General features: G+C 35.2%; 1 protein-coding gene across 1 annotated transcript in view; it reads right to left on the bottom strand.

Annotated features, from left to right (window-relative positions):
* The window catches only part of Cwc22 (CWC22 spliceosome associated protein homolog), a 37,830-nt gene that overhangs the window by 5,519 nt on the left and 8,962 nt on the right, over positions 1-23,349 (bottom strand). Inside the window, exons 4-15 of the mRNA XM_023719176.1 lie at positions 21,479-21,607; positions 19,931-20,099; positions 19,546-19,599; positions 17,584-17,719; positions 17,287-17,493; positions 17,136-17,198; positions 12,608-12,709; positions 10,891-10,972; positions 6,061-6,121; positions 2,653-2,730; positions 1,879-2,031; positions 1-109 (exon numbers count right to left, since the gene is read on the bottom strand). The exon at positions 1-109 is cut by the window's left edge and continues 6 nt beyond it. Coding sequence (XP_023574944.1) covers positions 1-109; positions 1,879-2,031; positions 2,653-2,730; positions 6,061-6,121; positions 10,891-10,972; positions 12,608-12,709; positions 17,136-17,198; positions 17,287-17,493; positions 17,584-17,719; positions 19,546-19,599; positions 19,931-20,099; positions 21,479-21,607 — 1,343 coding nt within the window. The remainder of the gene's footprint in view (positions 110-1,878; positions 2,032-2,652; positions 2,731-6,060; positions 6,122-10,890; positions 10,973-12,607; positions 12,710-17,135; positions 17,199-17,286; positions 17,494-17,583; positions 17,720-19,545; positions 19,600-19,930; positions 20,100-21,478; positions 21,608-23,349) is intronic.

The raw sequence follows: 23,349 nt of genomic DNA, 5'->3' as shown, positions 1-23,349 counted from the left end.
TCAGTTTAGGAAGACCCATGTATTCACACAGTTCCTGGAAAAATATTTTGACAAAAATTCTACTAGATGATGTAGTGGTTTCTTCACTCAGCTTTATACATTCAAGAACCTGAAAATTAAAACAAAAAATAAATTTTTAGTTTGGTTTTTACAAGAGGACAAAGTAGCAAATAAGTTTCTAAGAAATTACAATTTCTTTTCATCTTCAATCAGAATTATATATTAGCTGATATATATTAGCAAAGTTTAAGATTATTGATCAGTATTCATTTTCAAAAGTTAAAAAGCTAAAGAAACTGATTTCATTCTCTTTCTTGAGAAAGTGGGAGGTTTTCTTTGTACTGGGAATTAAACTCAGGACCTACCTCGCGCTTGCCAGGTAGGCACTGTGGTGGTGAGCTATGTCGTGGCCTGAAATAAGGCTTTTATAGCAGGGAAGATACTCTGTTTTGAGCTACAATACTGAAGCAAGATTACTAGCCCTTAAATTTCACTTATGAAAGTGTGCTATTTTGTTCAGGGCAAAATACCACTTCTAGCTTTAAGGTATAGTTTCATGTAGGACTTACAGAATAAAAGTACAAGAAAAAATGATGGATATTCTGAATACTAAGATTATGGGTTAAAAATCTCCATGAGAGTCAAATATACTTTAAGGGAAATAAAAATAAAAGTAACTTACAGTTTTCATGAATCATTCTATATGAATTCATTTGTTAGTCAACTGTTTAAAACTTAATTACATTTTTCAAATGGGAAATAAAGTGAAAAATATTGCAGAGAGGCTGCTGAGTTAGTTTACAAATATCTATTAGTATAGAAGAACTGAGCACTTAATGTACTACAAGAGTTATCCAATGTCTATAAGATGAGTCATGTTACTCCATGCTACCATTTGTCATGGTATTCTACAAAGTAATTCTCTTCTGTTTACTCCTGGATATACCTTCTTCCTCTTTAAAAATTCCTTTAGCAACATTGTTTTTCTTATGACCCACCATTTTATAGTCTGTATTATTGTCACAGATATAGTTTTCCTCTTTGCTTAAATGGTAATCTCTAAAAGCAAGGCCATCACAATTTTGATCAGCCAAAACCTCTCTTGTAACTGGGCACATAGCCAAGTGCCTAACTAATGGTGGTGGGAACAACAGCAATTGTATAACGAACGCCAGATATATGACTATATTTTAAATCCCAGGTTAGTGCACATTTTCCAACCAAAAATTTCTTTCCTGTTCCTTGACTACCCGATCTCACTGCTTACTCATGGCCACGGTTTGCCTAAAAGAAGACATCTGCAGGAAAAAAGATTTTCTTAAGTGCCAATAAGAGCAACTGTGGAAAGCCACTCTTTAAGGAAAGAGACTGTAATTCAGACACATGTGCCACCAAAACAGGGAACACATGTTTCTACTCTGTGATATGAGTGGTGTGCACATGTTTATGTACACAAAGAATGAAATTGTATTTTCCCTGAATATATTTCTTGGCACTATTATCAAAAACCACTGTGAGCTGGATGTGGTGGTGCACACCTGTAATTCCAGCAATCAGGACTCTGAGGCAGGAGGATCTTGCTGAGTTTAAGGCCAGCCTGAACTATACAGCTAGATTCTGCCTCAAAGAAAAGAAAGCAGCAGCATTATCATTATAGTTTGGACTGTTACATGATCCAGAATAACATTTCTTATACTTACTTTGATCCTAGGTTATAGGATCAAAACCTCAAAAGTAGCAGTTATTACAAAACTGTACTACATGTTTCATTTTAGTGCACATTTCCTAACAGAATAAGCACGGCTAAGTCATAGCTGACATATTTTTGAGAATAACAGGGAGCAGGAAAGAAGTATAAGCACCGGTCCAACTACTTACGCTCCACGGAAGTGAGTCAGTGTACAAGAGGTGAGCAAACATCTTCGCAACATTCCTCAATTTGTTTGTTTCTAGGCGATGAATGGTGTCATACTGTTCTTTGAATATACTTTCAAAAGATTCCATGTATTCTTTTTTCAGCATGCAAAATCGCTAATAAGCAAAAAACTGAACGTCAATACCAGTAAAATCTGAATGCCAGTATAATTTTGAGCATATTACACTGGCTAAATTATATGAATCGAAACAAGTATTTTGGACTACTTCAAAAAATAGGTACCATTAGATCTTTTTTGCTATGTGATGTTCAAAAAAAAGTTAAATATACATGGTTCCTACTTATCTAGATTTATAAGCTGTAACAAAATTATACATGTAGTGGATCCTAAGCCACCGTTTATGTAATATTACACATACACTTCGCGCCTGTGGATAGACTTTGAATTTAAAAAACACTTTAAATCCTGCTTTGCTTGTACTGCCTGCACATTTTCCTGATTTGGTAACTGTTTTGAGATTTTGAGAGGATAGTATTGTCTTCTGTTGAGAAACTGCTCAGGTAGAATTTCAAAAAGTTGTAGGGGAATGATATATAAGTTAAGGCACTGCAATGCTGAAGTGGGAAAGAACAAAGCTAAATAAAGTGGAAAATCTGAGGGAGAATTTGCTTTTAACACAGACAGAGCAGACTGGATCACAAATTAGAATCCTTAGTTCATGATATTCATGTGAAGAATTCGCTTAGGACTCTATTAAGTTTTCATGTGAACTTACCCCAGCCAATAAACCAAAAAATTTCTCATATGTCCTCTGTTGGGCACAGCAATCAAGTATCATATTGCAGAGTTCTTTCTATTTGGGGAAAAAAAACCCACATTAATCATTCAAAGCATAATAAATCTATATTGTATGATACTTTACCCATTATAGTGGCTGCCTACATTTTTATAAGATCAAAATATTTTGAAAAGCAGGTATGGTGGTACATGCCTGCAATCCCAGCACACAAGAGGCTGAGGCAGGAGGATCACTGTGAGTTCAAGACCAGCCCAGACTACATAGTGAGTTCAAGGCCCACCTGTACTACATAGCAAGTTTCAAACTCCTTCCAAAATAATACCTGAAAATTTGTGAATTTATTTAAAAAACAGTTCATAATTTTTATAGTCTTTAGTTTGGCTTTTCTAGCTATACCCATTTATGGTAATCATATTAACTATAAAATTCTACATTAATATAATTATAAGCCACTTGAAAAAAAACTGTATATGTAACATGTATTGAGATACTGTATACTAAAAGGATTTTATGTAGAATTCTCTTAAATACAGACTCGGCAACACAGTATGTAAAAATTCAGTAATATACCTCAGTTAATCTTTATCTTTATATTTTAATGTTTTTAAAAAATTGGTATATCTTTGTGAAATGTAATGGTTTCAAATATCTTGGGGAATTGATACATACTACATCTTAATCATTTTATATTTTCAATAATAATTTTGATACTTGCATTGCTAATACAACTGCAACCTAATTAAAAAACACAAAACAAAAACATACTTAAATAAACAATTTGTCTTAGACTCTAGAGAGAAATCTCAAGACAATGAGGAAGGAACCCCCCAAGAAGCACTGAACAAATGTTCTGGAGTAGCACAGTTTTAACAGTTTAACATACCTTCCAATATGTATTATTGCCAATTACATAAAATTTAGGTTTTACTTCCTTAGTCACATAATTCCAGTATTAAAAGCCACATGGGACTAGGTGCTACTCCACTAGACTGCAGAATTCAAGCATTTCCATTCCTATAGAAAGTCCTAACAGACTGCTGCTCTAGAAGCTGGCAGTCTGCCTGGAAACAATCTATTCAAAGCCTTTATCTGAAAACACAAATAAGTTCAGATGCCATTATTATTATTACTATTATTATTATTATTATATTTATTTATTTATTGGTGGAAACGGGGATTGAATTCAGGCCCTTGTGCTGGCCAGGCAAGCACTTATTCTACTGAGCTACCTCCCTGGCCCCTCAGATGCCATCATATTGGCAGATTTTTTTGTATTTTAGGGAAGGGTAGATCAGACTCGTAATGATCTGTCTGTTTACAGCCTCCCAAGAGCTGGGATCACAGACGTGTACCACCATGCCCAGTCTCAACTGCCGTCTCAGGGTGCCCTGGGGGTAGGGCTGGCATGGCAGCTAGATTTTTTTAAGAAATCAGTTTTAGATTAACTCAGTTAAATATTCATAAGTGCCCAAGTTTTGACAAAGTATACTTTGCCAAAATTTTGTATGGTACTGAAAATTCTAAACAAGGGTTTTTAAATTCTACCATTTTATATGAACTTGATACATTAAAGTTCACTTTCAATTTATTTCTACCAGTGTTGTTTTACAATAATATACAGTTAATCAGGTTATAAACAATAAAACATGGTAATATGCCAGTAGCATTGTTAATTGTCAGCACTACTTACAAAACAAATTACTTCCTTCCCTAGGCTAAAAGCAATTATAAGAGTTATTCCCTATGGCTTAGAATAATTAAATATTTTAACATTTCAATTAAATATTACAGCAATTTTAGCAGTCTTTTGAGTACATGAAAATAGATGCACTAAGACACTTCCAAATGTTATTAAAATATATTGAGGTTAGTTCTAGAACAACCACCCTCCAGATTAATATTAATAAAATTTATAATGACTTAATTATATTCCTCAAATTAATGTACGAAGACCATACAGTAATTCCAATGTCAATTATAATTTTAAAGGTTAATTTACTAATTTATTTCCTCTCAAGGATGATATATCAATCATAGAGTATACAAATGAATACTTAACATACCACTAAACAAACCATAATAGAAAATAAATTTAATTTGAAAAGGCTAAATTTTTCTCAAAATTCCTGAATCTACATTACATAATAAAGGTTGGCAATTTTTTTCTATAAAAGCGTCAGATTAGCTGAGTGTGGTGGCACATGCCTAAAATTATAGCCTTCTGACAGGCTGAGGTAGAAGGCTTGAAAGTCTGAGCCCAACCTGGACAATTCTGTGACTTACCATGACCCTACCTCAAAAGAAAGGGACAGTAAAGATTACAGGGCCAACATAATTTCTGCCAAAACTTGTCATTCTTCTGTTGTGGTGTGACAATAGCCACAGGGGTTAGGGAAAGATCAGTGAGTGAGCAAGGCTTTATTCACTAAACCTTTATAAAAATAGCCAGGGGGCTGGCCAGTCTGTCAGTACCCATAGTAGGTCATATTTAAAGCCTTCAACAAAGAAAGCAAATAGCTTATTACAGCCACAGTCACTATGCCATCTGTGCCTGAGTCTGTTGCACATAAAGTGTGAAAGACAGACAGCTAAACCTTGGGTCAGGTTTTAAGAACCCAATATCTACAAGGGTACCAAGCAATAAACACAAGAAGACAATTGGGAAAACAACAGTGGAAAAGGCAACCTATTCAGTGTGTCTATTATCCTTGGCACTGGTGCTCTGATCGCTTGAATAGTTAAGTACACCACGTTGTAAGACAGCAAAGCCCACAGGACTAAGAAAAGGCCTCAGGCACTTAATCGATCAGAAAGTCCCAGACACCTTGTAAAATGTCTGACATAGAGTTTATGTTGAATATGCTTTAGTTAAATGAATTAACGAATGAAAAATAATGCAGATGCTTCTCTATTCAATTAAAGCAATACAATACCATGTGCTGCAACCTTTATAATTTTATCACAAAAGAATTCTTTAGTACATGAAAACAAACAACTAGGTTATTCATGAAATAACAAATTTCCTACTGAATTTAAGTCACAATATGAGTTTAGGTAACCAAATAGAAACTACATAAAAGGTGGTGCTTCAGAGAGTCTATATTCTTCCAATGTACTATTCAAATAGACAGTTCAGTTCATTATAGTGAACAACACATAAAACCATTCTCCCCAGCACCCTGGGCCTTGAATTACTGTGAAATTATAATGTACGCTTACAAAATATTCAAAAGTGAGTCATTTCAATTCATGAACCTTGACTATTAAGTGCCTGAAACATCTCTGTAACCAATATATGCTTAATACTCTCTCTCTCTCTCTATATATATATATACACGTATACACATACATGCATACATACATAAGAAAAACATGTTAACGTACTGTTTGACTTTCAGGAAATTCCATTTTCAGCAATTTGTGAGCACATTCTTCAAAATCTAAACTATGGAGATAAAATAGTCACAGTAGGTTAAAAACTTGCTCCAATAAGCTGTTTTATATGCAGTATTACTTCTTATGGCTTAGAGTAATCTCTCTTAACTGTAATAACATTATTTTATTATATATAAAACAAACACAGCTCTTAACTCCACAAAGAATGAAGTATCAATAAATAGTGTAATATAGACGAATCCTGAATTATGCTATGTAGCAGAAGCCAGACAGAAAGGCTACATAAACAATTCTATTTATATAAAATGTTCGGAATAGGTAAGTCGATAAGACACAGGAAGACAATTAAAATTAAAGAACTAGTGCGTATTTGCTAATGGGTCCAGAACACTTTAGTTGTTCTGTGTGTGTGTGTGTGGGGGGGTACTGAGGGGCTGAATGTGCACCTTTTAGGAGTGCTATTCCTAGCCTTTTTTGACAGCGTTTTGCTAATGATTTAGTTGACAGTTATACAATTCTATGAATGTTCTACGTACTTGAAAAGGGTGAATTTTATGTTAGCAGAGAGGACTTACAAAGACTGACTCATTAGTCTCTCAAGCCTACCAACCTCTGCTAGTAACTAGTCAGGTAAGAAGGTTTCTGCCGTACACAATTTTAATTTTATGGTGAAGTAATAATAAAATACATAGTGCATAAGCTTGTTCCATTTATGCAATCCTACTAAGCTTATCAACTGTTCTTCAGCTCCACACTGGTCACTGAAGTACAGCAGTAGTAAATTCTTAAGAGTTGATAATACCTTTTCCTTCAAATATTGGAGGATAGTATCTACAACTTACAGAATTTATTAAGTGTTCTGGCTTGATAATCCAGTATCAGACAAATCTAAGTATTCTAAGGAATCAGGTTCCAGATCTCAAGTAATACTTTCCAATGCTCAAGGTTTTCCTGAGAGCCAACTGTTCTGTTCTACATTTATGTTAAATAAATCTAAAGAAGGCAAATATATCAATACCTATATTCAAAAGCTTATATAAAGCAGTGGTAGGATGCTTAACACAGAGAACAAAGACAAATAAAAGCTTTAAAATGTTAACTTTATCCCTAAATATTTATAGCCAGCTAAAATTTTCAAGACATGTATTTCTATCTATCAGTCACAAATCCACACCTAAATTAGTGACAATAACTGGAGGGAAAAACATACATGGTACTATATTGATTTAAATTCATAAATAACAAGCATTTCAGGAAGACTTAGAGACTAACTGATTCAGCGCTCTCACTTCACACAGGCCAGGAGGAAGAAGCAGAAGTCCTGTGAGACCTATGCCTGGAAACACGGTCCAAAAGGAAAACCTGATCACGAGGACATTTATACTTTCTCATCCAATGAAAAGACTTCAATTAATATTTAACTTTTTTTTTTTTTTTTCCTGGAACCAGGGAATTGAACTCAGGCCCTTGCGCTTGCCAGGGAAGTGCTTATTCCACTGAGCCTTCTCCCCGGCGTAATATTTAACTTGACAAGCACTTTTTAAAAATACATATTATATGACTAGAGAAAAAAATTCTAATTAAGAAAAGAACAAATATATAAAAAGTTTTTCATGCTTACATTAAAACAGCATGGAAGAATAAATGCTTTACCATACAGGACCTGCATCTGCTTTTACCAGATACTTCACTTTGTACATCTTTCCACACTACTAAATATTTCCACTTTGCCCTGATACAGTTCTGGAAGAGCTCAAAGTTGCTCCAGGAGCCCACCATGACATCAAGCCCTTGATCACCACTTTCACAAGTTATCTTAGTTCATATCTAAGTGCATTTCATAAAAAATAAGTATAAACCCATAAATAATGACAATAACTTGTAAGGAAACCCATGTACTTTTATATGGCATTTATATAGGTTGAATGCAAGTATCTCCACTCTACCATTTGTCTACAGCAATGAGTAGGCTGAATGTGAACTTGAGTCAGGAATAATCCTGACATATTTACAACTTTCATACACACAGAATGCTCAAATCCTCATTCAGGCTCCGCAGCGTAACAGGATTATGAATAGAGTCTTGCAGCTCACTTATACCTCCCAGCTATTCCATTACTTATTAGATTTCATAAGTACAACTACACAAAACCCAGAATGGTACTGGACAATGGAGAAAGAAAACTAAAATACAGAAGAAATCTTAAAAGAAAGAGATTTATAAGAATTAATTACAAATAATATCTAGCACTGACAAATTCAATACAATGACACCAAAAGTTATTTAGAAAGATGTGAATTTTTCTTTAGCTTACTGAAAAAACAGGAAAAACACTCAGTAAAAACGCTGTAATTTTTGAAAAAGTGATAGTGATACAGAAGTGCCAGCTGTGCGGCCTATGATTCAGGAGACCACAAAGGCAAGAGGCCCAAGTTTAAAGCCAGCCCATGGAATGCCCAATGAGTCTGTCGAAAACAAAACAAAGCAACAAAAATAGCCAGGCATGGTGGTACACGTGTGTAATTCCGGCACCTGGGAGGCTGGGGCAGGAGAATCTCAGTGAGTTCAAGGGCAGACTGGGCTACATGATGAGTTCAAAGCTCACTTGAGCTGCACAGTGAAACCCTGTCACAAAGACAAAACGAAACACAGGCTGTGGATGTAGTTCAGTGGCAGAGTACCTGCTTTTCTTTTGGTGGTGGGGGGGTGGGTAATAAAGGGGACTGAACTCAAGGCCTTCAAAGCCTCAGCTCTTTTCTTATTTTTCATTCTCAGGCAGAACGTTAGTAAGTTGCCTAGGCTGGAATAGCACACTTTCCTATCAGACTATCTGCCCAAACTTGTAACATACCACCATTAACCTAACTTTCAACGGTAGCATACAGTGAACATTTTGACTGTTTATGTCAAAAAACAGTGATTATCCCCATTTTTTTGAACTGAATAATTGTGTATATAACTCTCTATCGATATTTCTTTGGGAAATATAGTAACAAAAGAGTCAAGTGGAATGGATAATAAGCCCCCAGCTCACATTTCAAAAAGATTTTCCTTAAAGAATAAAAGTTAAAAAACTGAACCATATTTACCACCAATAATCTTTATAAATCACAAATAAAGACTGAATAACATTGTTTTAAAATAGTAGGCCATCTCATCTAAATCAATGACCAATATCAGGACCTCGTCACACAAAATAACTAAAACTGTCACCATGATCTCCTACATTACACACATCTTCCACCTAGTCCTCCAGTAGATGAGCTGCCGAAGTGAGTGCACATCCAGCACATTTAAGTGCTTGCTACTGACGTCTTTTGTGCATCTTCTCTAATATGTGAGGTTTTAAGAATAGCAACCTCTGCCATATGTAATTTTTTTTTTTTCATTTTTAATCAGACGTTTAGGGGCCGGAACCCAGCAAATACCAATATATAAGGCGGTACTTACTGCAACTAGGATTGATAGCACTACAAATGTCTTAAAATTTTTTAGCCTTTTTTGTCATTCAGAGATTATCATAATTAAGGTTAATTAACAAAAAAGGACTTCTTTTAATTTTTTTTTAACGTTTTTAATACAGGGTCCACAGGGTCTCAATACACAGATCAGGATCCTCCCATTTTCAGCCGCCTAAGTGCTGGGATTATAGGCACACACCACCATGCGCAGTCTCAATCGCTGTCTCAGTGCACCCTGGGGGCTCGGGGGCAGGGCTGGCATGGCACACTGGGAATCAAACCTGGTCCCTGCATCTGCCTACGCAAGCCTTAGCAAAGGACTTCTTTTAAATAATTTATTTAAAGAGCTCTACTGTAATTCCTCCCAATTAATGTTAATAGTAACATTAGAATAGTAAATGTGCTTCTCAAATGTGGATTACTATTGGGTTTTTCTAAAAGGACAAATAAAATATAAAATTCTTGAAAAATATATACTTATAATAAGAGGTATTATCTTCTATATTGAGTTTATATAAAAATTATTTTTTTCCATGTGAAAGGCAAAGATATAGGTAAGGAAAAAACCGAACAATTTCCAACCAATGTTCTACTGTACAATGTTCCTCTCTTTGAAGATGAATCTAAGGCCAGAAAATTCAGGCAGAATGAAAACAAGGTGACTCCCACTCATGAGTCATTGCTGCCGTTACATCACACTAAAGAAAGTATACAAAACTTAGCACCAAACCAAACCAAGAAAATATTCCTTAGTGTACAATGTAAATGCTGTGCCCAGCAAATCAAGATTGATATGCACACAAAATAGGCAAACACAGGCATTTAACACTCTCACTTCTCTTCAAAACCAAATCACAAGCTTCAAAGAAAAGAGGTTCTATGTCAGAGTTCACACTTCATATTACATCAAAGGATTTTCAAAACCTTCCTAGACCTAGTTTGTATTTCCATTTCCATTTATTTCCCCTGTAGTAAATCAATATCCCAGTCATCCTAATGGTGCTTTTCTTAGCATCAGACTTACACACCAAATGAGAAAAACCTTAAATTTCCATCATACAGTTAAACACTGCTAGCATTTAATATAGAGTTGTCTTCAAGAGTTTATTAGTGTTAAGAAATGCCAAATTACAGAACAAAAAGCACCACTGAACTATATAATACAACTACACCTCCTAAGTAAGTAAAGATAATTCACCCTTTAAGAACTTAGGCATAGAATGAATAGAGAGGTAAGGAAACAAAGAATACTGAAATGCTGCCTGATTATCTGTTGGCACACTTTAAATTGTATCCTTGATAACCTTGTCCTTCTCTTACCAAACAAATATACAAAATTGAGCTTTAATATCTTACCTTGACTGAATAGCAAGATATATTGTACGACGAAAGGAGACTAGATTAATTTCTGTCTTATCATGAATAGTTACTTTTTGTCCTGGAAAAAAAAAATTAACAATTATAAAACTAAAAAAATAAACATAAAGAAAATGTGCCTCTGTACACTGTCCATCCATTTAGAATCCCTCAGCTTTAATAACAGAAACACTCCATACTGTGTAAAACACAGAATCTAAAATAATGTCAAGGGGCTGGGGAGATGGCTTAGTAGAATAAGGGCTTCCCTGGCAAGCACAAGGGCCTGAGTTCAATCCCCAGTTCTGAAAAAAAAAAAAGAAAGAAAGAAAAAATAATTAAAAAATAATGTCAAGGGGCCGGGAAGATAGCTCAATGGCATAAGTTCTTGCTTGGCAAGTGCAAGGTCCCAAGTTTGATCCCTGGTACAAACAACACAAAACAAAAACAAAACACAACGTCAATTCTTCTGCCATATTACTTGGTTACTTCAAATTCCAGATCCTAGAGAAGAAAACTGCTTTTTTTCCCCGACATAACCTGGCTTCTTAAATACTATATAAGGCTGGGCATGGTGGTGCACTCCTGTAATCTCTGCATTTGGGGGGCTGAAGCAGGAAATCACTGCAAATTAAAGGCCAGACTGCACTATAGAGTGAGTTCAAGGTCACCTGAACTGCAAGTCAAACTTCTCAAAAAAAAAAAAAAAAAAGAAAAAAGAAAAAAACCGCAAGAAGACCCCCAAAATTATAAAAGGCTGTAGTCATGCTTTTGTTTGGCAAAATATTATTCCCAAAGTTATAAATATTTTAATAACTACAGGGAAATGCTCAATTTACGGTAGGACTTATTCAATAATCACTGGATTGTTACAGCTGAATGGGTCTAAATTAAATATTTGTATTTCTCAAAATTTTCCCTCATCTAACCCATGAAAGGTTTCCTTACACATATTTCAAAAGTATTTCCACATAAAACAAGGAAATCTTAAAATATAGTAGTACATGGATAATTAGATGACTTTAATAAACTGTTGATGAAAATACTGGTTTTACAGTTACAGAACTTTATAAAGATGGTATAGAACAACTACACTGTAAGAGATCTAAAAAAACACATTGTGTCTTTAAAAAGAAAAATACCTTTTAATATTTTCAAATACATAATCCACATAAATAATGACAGTTTACGTATGTTCTGATGCATTAACTGAGTATAACCAAAGTAAAATTCTAAGCGTATTTCTCTGTGCAAGGATGTAATGAAAGCTGATGAGGAAGAACATCATGCTTGCTTCTGTAGAAACACAGCGCTTGGCCTCCCCACTCTGTCTTGGCAAAGGAACAGCAAATAACTACGCATTCACATCTTCACATTATTGCCACAGTTACATCAATCACATGCATTCAACATGAATGTACCTTTTTTCTAGTTCCTCAGAAAACCAAAGACATAAAACACAAACTATAATTATGGTGATGTTAAACAGTGAATTCTCCTTCACAATACTTCTAGAGCACTATTTCTCTCTCAGGAATACTGGCACGGAAACTGTATTAACACTTGGCTGCCAGGCAGCCTTGCACTCGCAGGACACTTAATAGCATCCTTCGGCCAGAACAGCCTTCTACACACTCTAAAAGATTGAGAAACATTGAGAGTATTACATGAGAATTATAGAGTCCTATAATAGTACTTGAATAAGCTATAACTTTACCCTCATCTTCTTCTCCTTCTTCCTCTTCCTCTTCTTCTTCCTCTTCACTACTTCCTGCCTCTTGGTCTGTGTTTGAATCACTGTCTCCTTCATCAAGTATTTCTGTGAGACAAAAGAGGTTAAAGGAAAAAAATTAATAGGCAATGATACACATGTGTCTTACTCTGAGAAGATAATTCGCAGATCATGGGAACCCACCATGTTGCAGCACCTTGCCAGTTATGGTAGTTTGGGTGGAGGTCAGCTTGACCAACCTTAGCGTCCATCCGGGGTGCATAGAGCACACTGCTGGGTGTGTCTGGGGGAGTCTAGGTGGCGAGGCTGTGGGGTCTGTGAATGGTCCCCCTACCCTCCCACTCAGGTACTCTGCCCTGGCTCTGCTTCCCTGCTGCACCACCATGGACTCGGCAACTCGGAGCACTAAGGCCTTCCACCACTAAGTCTCTGCCTTAGAGCCTGAGATGCTAAGGACTGCAAAGAGACCCTGACCACATTAAACCTCTCCTCCTCTGTTTTGGATGTTGGATGTTGTCTCTCTCAGTGAAGAAGGACACAACAGTCAACAAAGGTGATCACAGTAGCCTCCTGCCACTGACTAGGTGGTCAGAACGTTTTAAAGACCTATTTAAGCAGGGAGTGCCATGTGTATCATTTTTCTGCCCCTAAAACATGGCCACAAAACAAGGATGTGAAGAAAAGAACAAAGAAAAAGTAGATAAATGTTTTTCAAAGAACTGGAAGAAAAACAAACAACAAAAAAAGAAACTAGCATGTGGAAGACATAATTTTAACTCACTGTGTAAGAAAGGACAATCTATTTTGAAGAACTAAAGGTAGACACATGGACAGGACAAGAATGTACTTGGAAAGACCAATGCAGAGGAAAGCAGAGGAAGTACCTGCATAATGTAGCATTCATTTTAGATATACAGTAATAAAAGATCCTTATGTATACTTATTACACTGAAAGTTACAATTAAGGCAAAAACTTTTCCTATGTGAAACTAAAACTGAAGTTTAAAAACCTTTAAGAAAATTGGAAAGAATATCACTTCTTAAAATACAACTCACATTTAAAAAGAGATGAAAACAGTGATTTCTATAGGAGACTACACCAGGACAGTCATGTTAACAGTAAACAAAAGAGAACTAAAAAAATTAGTTTTGCCTATTTAGATTCTGTGAACCTGAAAAAGGATTCTGCAAACCTGGTAACAGTTTGCTTTTGCATTTCAGTTATAATCACTAGTAAGCTATATAAACTTTTAGGGCCTACTCATTTTTAAGAAAATTCTAATTCTCTTACATTTAAGCAGTGTAAGTCAGAACCCACATATGTATGGCTAGCAGAGAACTTCACAGTATGAGGCACAAATCATTTTTCAAAAATGTAAAATTGTCACTTAGCCCTTATCTAATACATAAATCTCCTAAGCATATTTCTAACAAATGTGCCTTCAAAAATATTCTGAACTGTGTAGTTTATTATGTAACATAGTTCAGACAGACTTTTAAAAGGAGGAACTATTTAGCATTCAATAGTAGGAAGACAGGCACTCCTGCTGTTTTCCCAAATGCTGTAGACCTAAAACCCAAGTACACCTGGGTCACTCTAAGGTGCTAATTACTAAAGCTGTGCGCATTTCCTGCTGTGGCCATTTTTTTAAATGCCAACTCTAGAACATTCTCTGAAAGAATGAAGGTCAAACAAATTGTCTAGTCATTTACATCATCCTCTTCTCTCCACTTTAGAGTCTACTTATTGAAATCACTTAGGCAATGACAATTGGATTTCATTAAATGAATAAGGCAGTGGTTTCAAAGAGTGGCCTATGAGTCCTTGGGGGATTTCGGAGCACTGTCAGGTGGGCTGTGAGGTCAAAAACATTTTCCTGATAATACCAAGGCATTATGTGGCTTTGTACTATGTTGATATCTGTGACAATCATTCAAAGCAATGGAGGTTAAGACTATAATCCAAGCACAAATTACAGCTCCAAACAGCACTAATAGGTAATGCATTTTTACTGCCACACTTGCACTTGGAAAAAAAAGTCATATTGCTTAAAAATGTCCTTGATGAACAAAACATTAGTTCTATTAAATCTCATTTGTTGAGACTAGGCCTTTATCAGAATGTGAGACACAAAAACACAAGCTCACATATGCAATACTGGTAGCTACAGACATGCAGTGATGATGGTGGCATTAGGACAGGCCCTGGTGCGACTGCTTCACTTGCAAGAGGAGTTAACTATTTTTAAACACTTTTACTCGAATGAAATGAGTAAAAATACATAGCTCTTCTGTACTTGGTGGCCATTTTAACAAATGTAAACAAAGTGTTACAGAAAACGATAACATTTCTACCATGAAAAAATGCAAATTTTCATGAAATAAATTCATTTTTGGAAAACAGACTACCCTTCTGAGATTGATTTTTTCTGATGAGACTGGTGGTAGTATTAACAATTCTAATTTTTGTCTTTTTTAAATGTATTTAGTACAGGGCCTACAGGGGCTGACTACATAGATCAGACTTACAGTGATCCTCCCATTTTCAGCCTCCCAAGGGCTGGGATTTCAGGTGCGTGCCACACTGCCCAGTCTCAATCACTGCCTCATCGGGCACCAGGGGCAGGGCCAGCACGGCATGCTGGGGATCGAACCCCAGTTGCTGAGCATGACTAAGCAGGTGCTTTAGTCTGCTGAGCTATCTGGCCTGCCCAAAAATTCTGATTGCTTGATACTGTTACACCTGAATTTGACTTTGATAATGTTAATGTATTAATGTTCAGAAAATGTGTGTAACTCAGTGAATCAGCATTTTCTAAATGACCAGCACAGCATGTTAGAGAAGCATGCACAGCTCAAAGACCTACTGAAAGTGGCACACCAAGGCACTTTAATCTAACAATGTATGAAAACCTACTGTTATCTCAGATTTCAAAGCAAAATTAATCTTTAGGAAACTACTGCTAAATATTGGCATATCAAAGAATACATATATATATTTAAAAAGATATAAAGATACTTCTCCCATTTCTAATACCTATGAGGCTAGACAGTGAATTAGAGCAGACTGCTCTCACAAAATTTAACGGTATAATTATTTACATAAAATGTAATTTATATTAATATGCACTATTTTTACATTATTTTGATATGAGTTAATATTCTTTTATATTTGCAGATTTAATTTCCTAAAGCAAAATATTAATAGATACAGCACATACAAACAGAAGCTGTTCGCAATCCATAATAATTTTCAAGTGCTAAGTAAAGATGTTAGGCCAAAGAATTTGAGAACTGCTGTAATAAAGCAAAGTACTCCATTCCAGGTATTGGCCAACTGCCTGGACTTAAGGAAATGGATAGGGAATTCCCAAGTTAAAAAAAGAGATCATATAGTAATTTCAGAAAAACCATTTGGCACCTTTCAAGGAGATTGCAGACAAAGAAGTTTATAAAAGAAAAGAAAGCAAAATAGGCTTAAGGAGCTCTTACTTTGAAAACGTAACAGATACAGGAATCTGCCCAGTGGTAGTGAAGAGCTACCAAGAAATTAAGACTCTAAAAAGAGAAACCTGCACATTGTGCCAGACTTTTAGGGTGCTGTACAGAAAGTGGCACAGACCAAGCACCGTGCCTCTGCCTGCTCCTCTCAGGAGATTCCACAGCAGTGAAGCCATCTCAAGCAACAACACAACTCCATGGAAATAAACCCAAAGAGCTCGTGTAAGCAGACCTGGATAGTAACTCTAAACAACGTAATTCCAACATGAAAGTATGAATTCTAATAATAATTATCACCGTCTGCTTCACGGGCAACATCAAGCACACAGATTTTATTTATCCTCCCAGCACAAGTAACACTTCCTTTTATATCAAATAAGGAACTCATTCCAGATCATTTAGGTAATAATGTCCAGAAAAGTAGAAACCAGAATCTGAAGTTATTGCTTATACAGTACTAACAACATGTTTATAAATAATTATCAATTTCTTAGGCAACAACTACTGTGGTTAATGCTATTAGAGCATCAGCCTGCCCTCAAGAGACGTTACAGCATATAGCCTTTACAGTAAACTACCAAATACACCGAATATCAAATGGGCACAGACTGTAATTGCTAAAGAAATTAAATAAAGGCCACTGGCAATGTGAGAATTTCTAAAGAGTGGTGAGACTTAAGTGCTGGATACCTTAGCTAGAGAAAGACAAGAGAGTGACAACACAGTAATTGAGAATGAAGTAAACCATGGGTACATTCTACAAGGCAAAGTAGGCTGGGGACATAGCTCAGCGAAACAAGTGCTTGCCTAGCAAGCACAAAGTCCTGAGTTCAATCCCTGGTACCACACATACACAAAAAAGGTAATGGATAGAGAAATAGTGATGAGAAGAGCAGAGATTTCATTCAGTTATGAGCAGCAAACTACACACAGTCCTTTTTATCAGTTATATAACCATCCGATTTTTTTTTCTACTTATCCAAAATAAATTATTATATAAAATCTCACATACCTTTCTTAATAGCTTTGTACTTTTCTTCATTCTCCATAAAATTAGGATCCATCTTGAACACATCTTAAAAAATAAATTAAAAGATAAGTGTTTACGTCCAGTGTTTCCTTCTGTTAGTGGCCCGTTTCTCGCCCTCGCTCCCCAGGCTTACTGAGAACGTCCTCTGGATTGTAGTCATCCTCCAAGGGGAGCATATGAGTGAACTGATCGTCTTCTTCAACGAGGTCGAGTCCTTCCAGGATGACTGGGTGGTCCTTGAATCCATCCTTCCGTACAGCAAACATCACTTCAATCATATACTGAACTCTTTTGTCAATTTCAGATTCATGCAGAATGTTTCGAAGGCGTTCAAAGATTGCTAAATGTAAACACGATGAAGTAAGCAATACATTTTATAGTCCTCTCATAAAAACACGCAAGAATGTACAAACCAAGAATATACACACACCGTTGATTCCTCTTGGGGACACTTGTGTTAATTTGAGGCCACATTCCTTGAGAAAACCAATAGCCACTTCAACACTGTCATCTGTTGGTCTTTCCAAAAGCAAAGTGAGCATTTCTAAGCACAGAACTTCATGAGCCTTACAGAGAATGCAGACATGGAAGAGAGAACATTTCTTGTGTATTATCCTACTGCTGGTAATTTAAAAAACAAGTAAACCTGTTTTGTACAATGACTATACTGCGCACATGATACAATTTTTTCTATCATTTTTGTTATGTATCTGTTAAGAATTTATAGATGATTATCCTAAAATCTTAACAATATATACCGAATATAACTATTTGAGTTATCCTCAGAAAAAAAATTCTTCTAGGCATTCCATGAAGGAGATACCATAAACTCAAACTAAAAGTTAAAAACCATGTATAATTTTTAATAATTATTTTCACAATCCATACATGTGGAATAGTAATGCAATTCCTTTTACACTATCCTTCTCCATAACCACAACTCTTCATAGCTGCCATTTTATCATATAAACACTACGATAAATAACAAGTAGTCCTTAAATTACATGAATACAACTTTGTCACATAATATCTTAATAATTTTTTGTTTATAACAACAGATTTGAATACTTCTGCTTTAATTAAAGAAAAACTACATGGCCATGTTAAAAAATTAGTATTTACATACAATGCCAGGTAGAGTGGGGAATGAAATTGTACAGAGCAGCGATACTGTGAGAAGAAAATGAACTAGAAAGAGTGTTCAAAATGCCATCCGAATACTTTAATCATTCAGACACAGATCGGAGATTGAGAGGGAAGAAGTCCAAATCTCAATTCACGAGAATATTCTCTACACACTATGCACAACATGAAAAACACCAACTGAACATCTTGTGGTCAGAGAAGAGCTGTCAAAAACATCTTAATCACTAACAAGAAAATGTAGCCCTGCATCTACTATGGAAGAGGCAAAATATTGCTTAACGGTTTAGTGGCAACACCAAAATTCTCCAATGTAAGTGTGACACCCACTCAAAGGCCAACACACCTCTGCTGCTATAGGGATATAAAATTAAGTTTCCAGAGGCCAAAACAGCAAGTTATCTCTGTAATATGATGACTAAGTTAAAATCTAAATGATCCCTAACAGCAGACACTGGAAAGATTTAAAATATTAACATCAGAGAAATAAAATTAAGTATAACTTCATACTGCTCATATGCAGATAGTACTTTAAAAATGATAATATATAATATATAATTGAAAAAGACCCTTGAGTATAAACAAAAATTTTTTATATTTTTTTCAAGATTAAACAGAAACTAAGTTGAATCCAATAAACAAAATACAAAATAAAACCTGTCAGTAAAATTATTTGTACTTAAAACAAAAATATCTAATTTATTATACTGTATAAATATCTATTTGAAGGAATAGAGCTATTATGCTTTTTAGTAGAACAGTGAATACAATCTATTATGTTCTAATGAATGCCAGGTAGAGAAAAGGGTGAAAAAAATAAAGCTATTTGTATTTTGAAAAGACTAAAATTGTTTAGTCCCTATATCTTATAAGCTGACTAAAAATACCTGACTACATCTGTGTAGTTAGAAGGTATAAAGTTTTTTCCAAATATTTGGTAGGGTCTCATGAACACTAGGCAAAGAGAAAAAGGATGAAGATAGCAAATTTACCACAGCTGGAAAAGACTGGACTATAATTTTTGAAAAACTCCTTTGTAGTCAGTCACCAAGTAGTGTCAGATCAATTTGACAACATACCTAAAATTATTGTGTTCTTTCTATTAAAAACCACTGGATACTTTTATTAAAATATTAAGAGTACTGCCAAGTACTATAAATCAAAGCAAGCACAGATGCGCCACTCATGTGGCATCAAGCCCATGGCCTAATACTAATGAATAGGAATACATTTGATGTTGATTTCTTACCACATTTTGGTTAATAAGATGTGCTACAAATTTTGAAGCAGTCAGACAAAGTTGCTGAAAAAATGAAAGCAGACACAAAGTTAATCTTTACAAAAAACCAACTTTCATTTTTCTATAGAATCTACAATCTACTAAGACACACTAAAATAGTAACACACAGGATAAAGTAATGTGGAGCAGTGCTATTACTACATAACTGTTGGTCTACAGTAGGAGACATCACTTTTGTGAGTCCGTGATCAATTAGTGGCCAGAGCATATGTAACAGGACACCAATATCACCATGAAGCATTCCTATGCAAAAATCAGCATTGCTTACATTTGTTCATGTTCATTTACTGGTCTACCCCTATGTCAGTCTACTTATTAAGGAATTCACACGTACCTTATCATTTCTTCGATAGCCTTTTCGAAAATTAAGAATTAACCTCTTTAGGATTAACTCCCCAATCTGTGGAAACTTTGAGTTGATAATCGCCACTAAGGCTGCATAGACGTGTGTGAAGATGGGCGATGCACTCTGGGCTTGTAACACAGATCTGGACAGCAGTCCTCTGTTGAAGAGAGTAAAGGACAATTTAATTAGGAAAAAATATTTAAAGTCCAATAATTTTATTCCTTGTAAACAATCATAATAGCTAAATAAAGACTAAAGTTTTACTACTTTATGTAGGGAATGAACTTATCTACTAATAAAAATGCTTTTGAGAAAAAATTTGATTTTGTACATTTGTAACATAGAATGAGATTCGTAATTTTCTTCCCAAAATTTTCTTTGTAAACATAATTCCTTAGACCTTAATCCTACTGCTATACCTAATCATGAATTTCAGGATTTTAAAAAGTTCACAAAAGTAATACTTAACATTTTCAAAACGTGAAGCTAAAGTATAAAATCTAGAAAACACAGTTTCATCTATGGGTCTTATCTTTTTTTTTTTTGTGGTACCAGGGATTGAACTCAGGGCCTTGTGCTGGCCAGGCAAGCACTTATACTACTGAACTATCTCCCTGGCCCTGGGTCTATCAGTAATATAAAAATAATTCTGAGATTAAAAAAAAATTTTGGTTGTTTTCATTTTTACTACTCTAAACTAAGTTTAATTTTAGAGTAGTAAAAATGAAGATTTGGAATACTCCTTTGAGAAATAAGCATAACATAATCACTGCAAGACCTAACTAATGCCAGGAAAATAAACTACCTGCTTGACACTTCAAAATGGCCTCGTTTTTATGCATATTGGTAAGAGGGACATACAAAATGGAATAAGTTATTTTTTGTAATATGACAAATAAGCGCCGCTGGTATTGCTCAGTGGACTAAGCGCTTGCTTAGGTAAGTGCAGGGACTAGCATTTGATCCCTGGCACAGCATGCTATGCCAGCCCCACCCCCAGGTGTGCTGAGCCAGTGATTTAGTCTGGGCGTGGTGTCGCACACCTGTAATCCCAGCACTAGGGAGGCAAAAATCAGGAGGATCAGGAGTCCGAGCTGCATAGTGAGACCCTGCACAGTGAGACCTGCACACACACATAGGCACACACAAATATTTAAAAAATATGACAAATAATTATTGGGTTGCCAAAAGGCAGGGAAAATATAAAGTTAGGTTTAGATATGACAAATGAATTGTTAGAGCAAAAAGAGAATGCAGCCTCTAAATTATGGACCTTAAACAATCCTTACAACTGTCCTGTGTTTATTATTCTCTAACTAAAATGAAGAGAGCTCCGCCTGCCTATGAGCACAGTGGACATCTTTTCTTGCTTCATTTTTCTCTTACCTCTACAACATGCCATTCTTAATGTAGCTCCTCAGGCTTGCATTTTTGCTTTTTCTAAGATGACTAATGAGAGTAATGTGCATGACAATGGACCATAGCCCCCAGAGTTTAAAGTAACAGATTTATGAAATACAAATGGCTAATACTTGCCTTCCTCTGACTATATTTTCTTGAAGAAGCTCTTGGATAATAATACTTATGTTGGAAATGTTGACTTTGTTGATAAGACCATTGATTGACTTCTTTAAGGCCTCCCAGCTCATCCTCTGGTATGCTAAGCTACAAAAGAATTGATATCAATAAAAATGAAAATTTTGCCATTCATTATAACAAAAGGCTATAAGAACATAAAACTATTTAGCATTGTTTTAAACATTTTCACAAATGATTCCAAAATATTACAAAATATGACTATATGAACAGATGAAACCATATTTGATTTGCCTCTATATGTAATACTGAAATAGAACTCCACTGCCATTTAATGTCACAGTAAGATTATAAGAATATGTAAGGATGCTTTGTTCTTATGACCATGTATATTATGACATAAAACATTTATTATTGTGACATAAAACAATATGTGCTCAATGTACATTATAATTTTTAACTTACATTTGTCTTTACTGGAAGCCTTTTTTAAAAATCCAATTAAGAAATTTTTAAATTATAAGTATGCAAATGCAAGTCAAAACATAAAATTTTATTATGAATTCTCATAAAATAACAATAAAATCAAATGATTTAAACTACAAAGAAATGGCAATAATTACAGAAGTGGGTGAGTCACATGCAAACTTGTGACTGAAAATACTGTTCTAAGGATTTTTATAAACCTCTGTTTACGTAGCAGTCTCATGGCTGTATCAGCTGAATGCTAGCTGGTTATAAGTGTTTTTTTGGTTTGTTTTGGTTATACTGTTTTTAATTCAGGTTTTCACATGAATTGTTTAGCATCAGTATGTTGCTTTAGGCAGAACTTGGTAATATCTATGCTCTTTCAAACCCCTAAAATTCTATGGTTTGTATGACTATTTGTTGGTGGAATTTAATTTCATCTTGAAGAAATCGTAATCACTTTTCTTTCATGTACCTTTCTGAAAGTGTGGTGAAGTCAGTAGGCTTCTTGAAGAATCATAAATGGTGTCTCCAAAATAGGAAAAAAAATCAACTTGATAAGTACTCTATAAATTTCTTAGCACACTAGATGATAAGATCAGGACAGAACTAAGATAACTTCGTTTTCCCAGTGGCATGTCTGTAAACAGTATCATATGCTACCCGAACAAATGGACTACTATTTGAAAGTCTGTAGCCTATATTCCCAATAGAAAAGGATGCTAAATTTTAGAGATTAATAAAAATAAAATGCAACATTCTCCCCAACAACATCCTGGATTTAGCTTCTGAACTCTGTGTGGACCTCTGAGTGTCTCCAGGCCACAAATCCCTGCAGCACACCAGGAGGGGCGCAGACAGCAGGCGAGCAAACAAGAATCCCAGCCCTGAGAAAGTTCCTTCAACTGCCAGGGGACGGTGAGGACCAGAGGTTGCGCTAAACAGCATTCTAGCCCTTCTGGGTTTTTTTTTTTGTTTAAAATTTCAATTCTTCAGAGTTCACACATCAATTCTGCTTTTGGCTGATTCTTAAAATAGTTTAGATTTCATTTATCTAAGATTCTCAACTACTTTACCATCTGCAATTTAAAAACCTATGAAAAGATGTAGGTACTGCCCCCCCAGTTCACCTCAAATGTTTTTCTTATACTGTAGCTAATTTCTATCCTAACCTGGTCCTTGGCATCCAGTCAGCATTTCAATCTGGCATCGCAGTTTTGCTAGTTAACTTCTCAATCCAGCTGAGGGGGAAAAAAAATCTTGAAAAAGTAGCTGCACTTTCCTAAATAGCTTACCATCACAATTATTTTGAAAAAGACTGTTTTCTGTGTGAATGTTCATGTATCAATTTTATTTGCTTCAGAATAACAAAGTAGTCTAAGATGTTATAGTCTAATGAAAAG

This window comes from Octodon degus, unplaced genomic scaffold, assembly GCF_000260255.1.
Source record: "Octodon degus isolate 3935 unplaced genomic scaffold, OctDeg1.0 scaffold00065, whole genome shotgun sequence".
NCBI lineage: Eukaryota > Metazoa > Chordata > Mammalia > Rodentia > Octodontidae > Octodon > Octodon degus.
The sequence above is the reverse complement of the archived record's forward strand: the minus strand, read 5'-3'. Positions and strand labels throughout refer to the sequence as shown.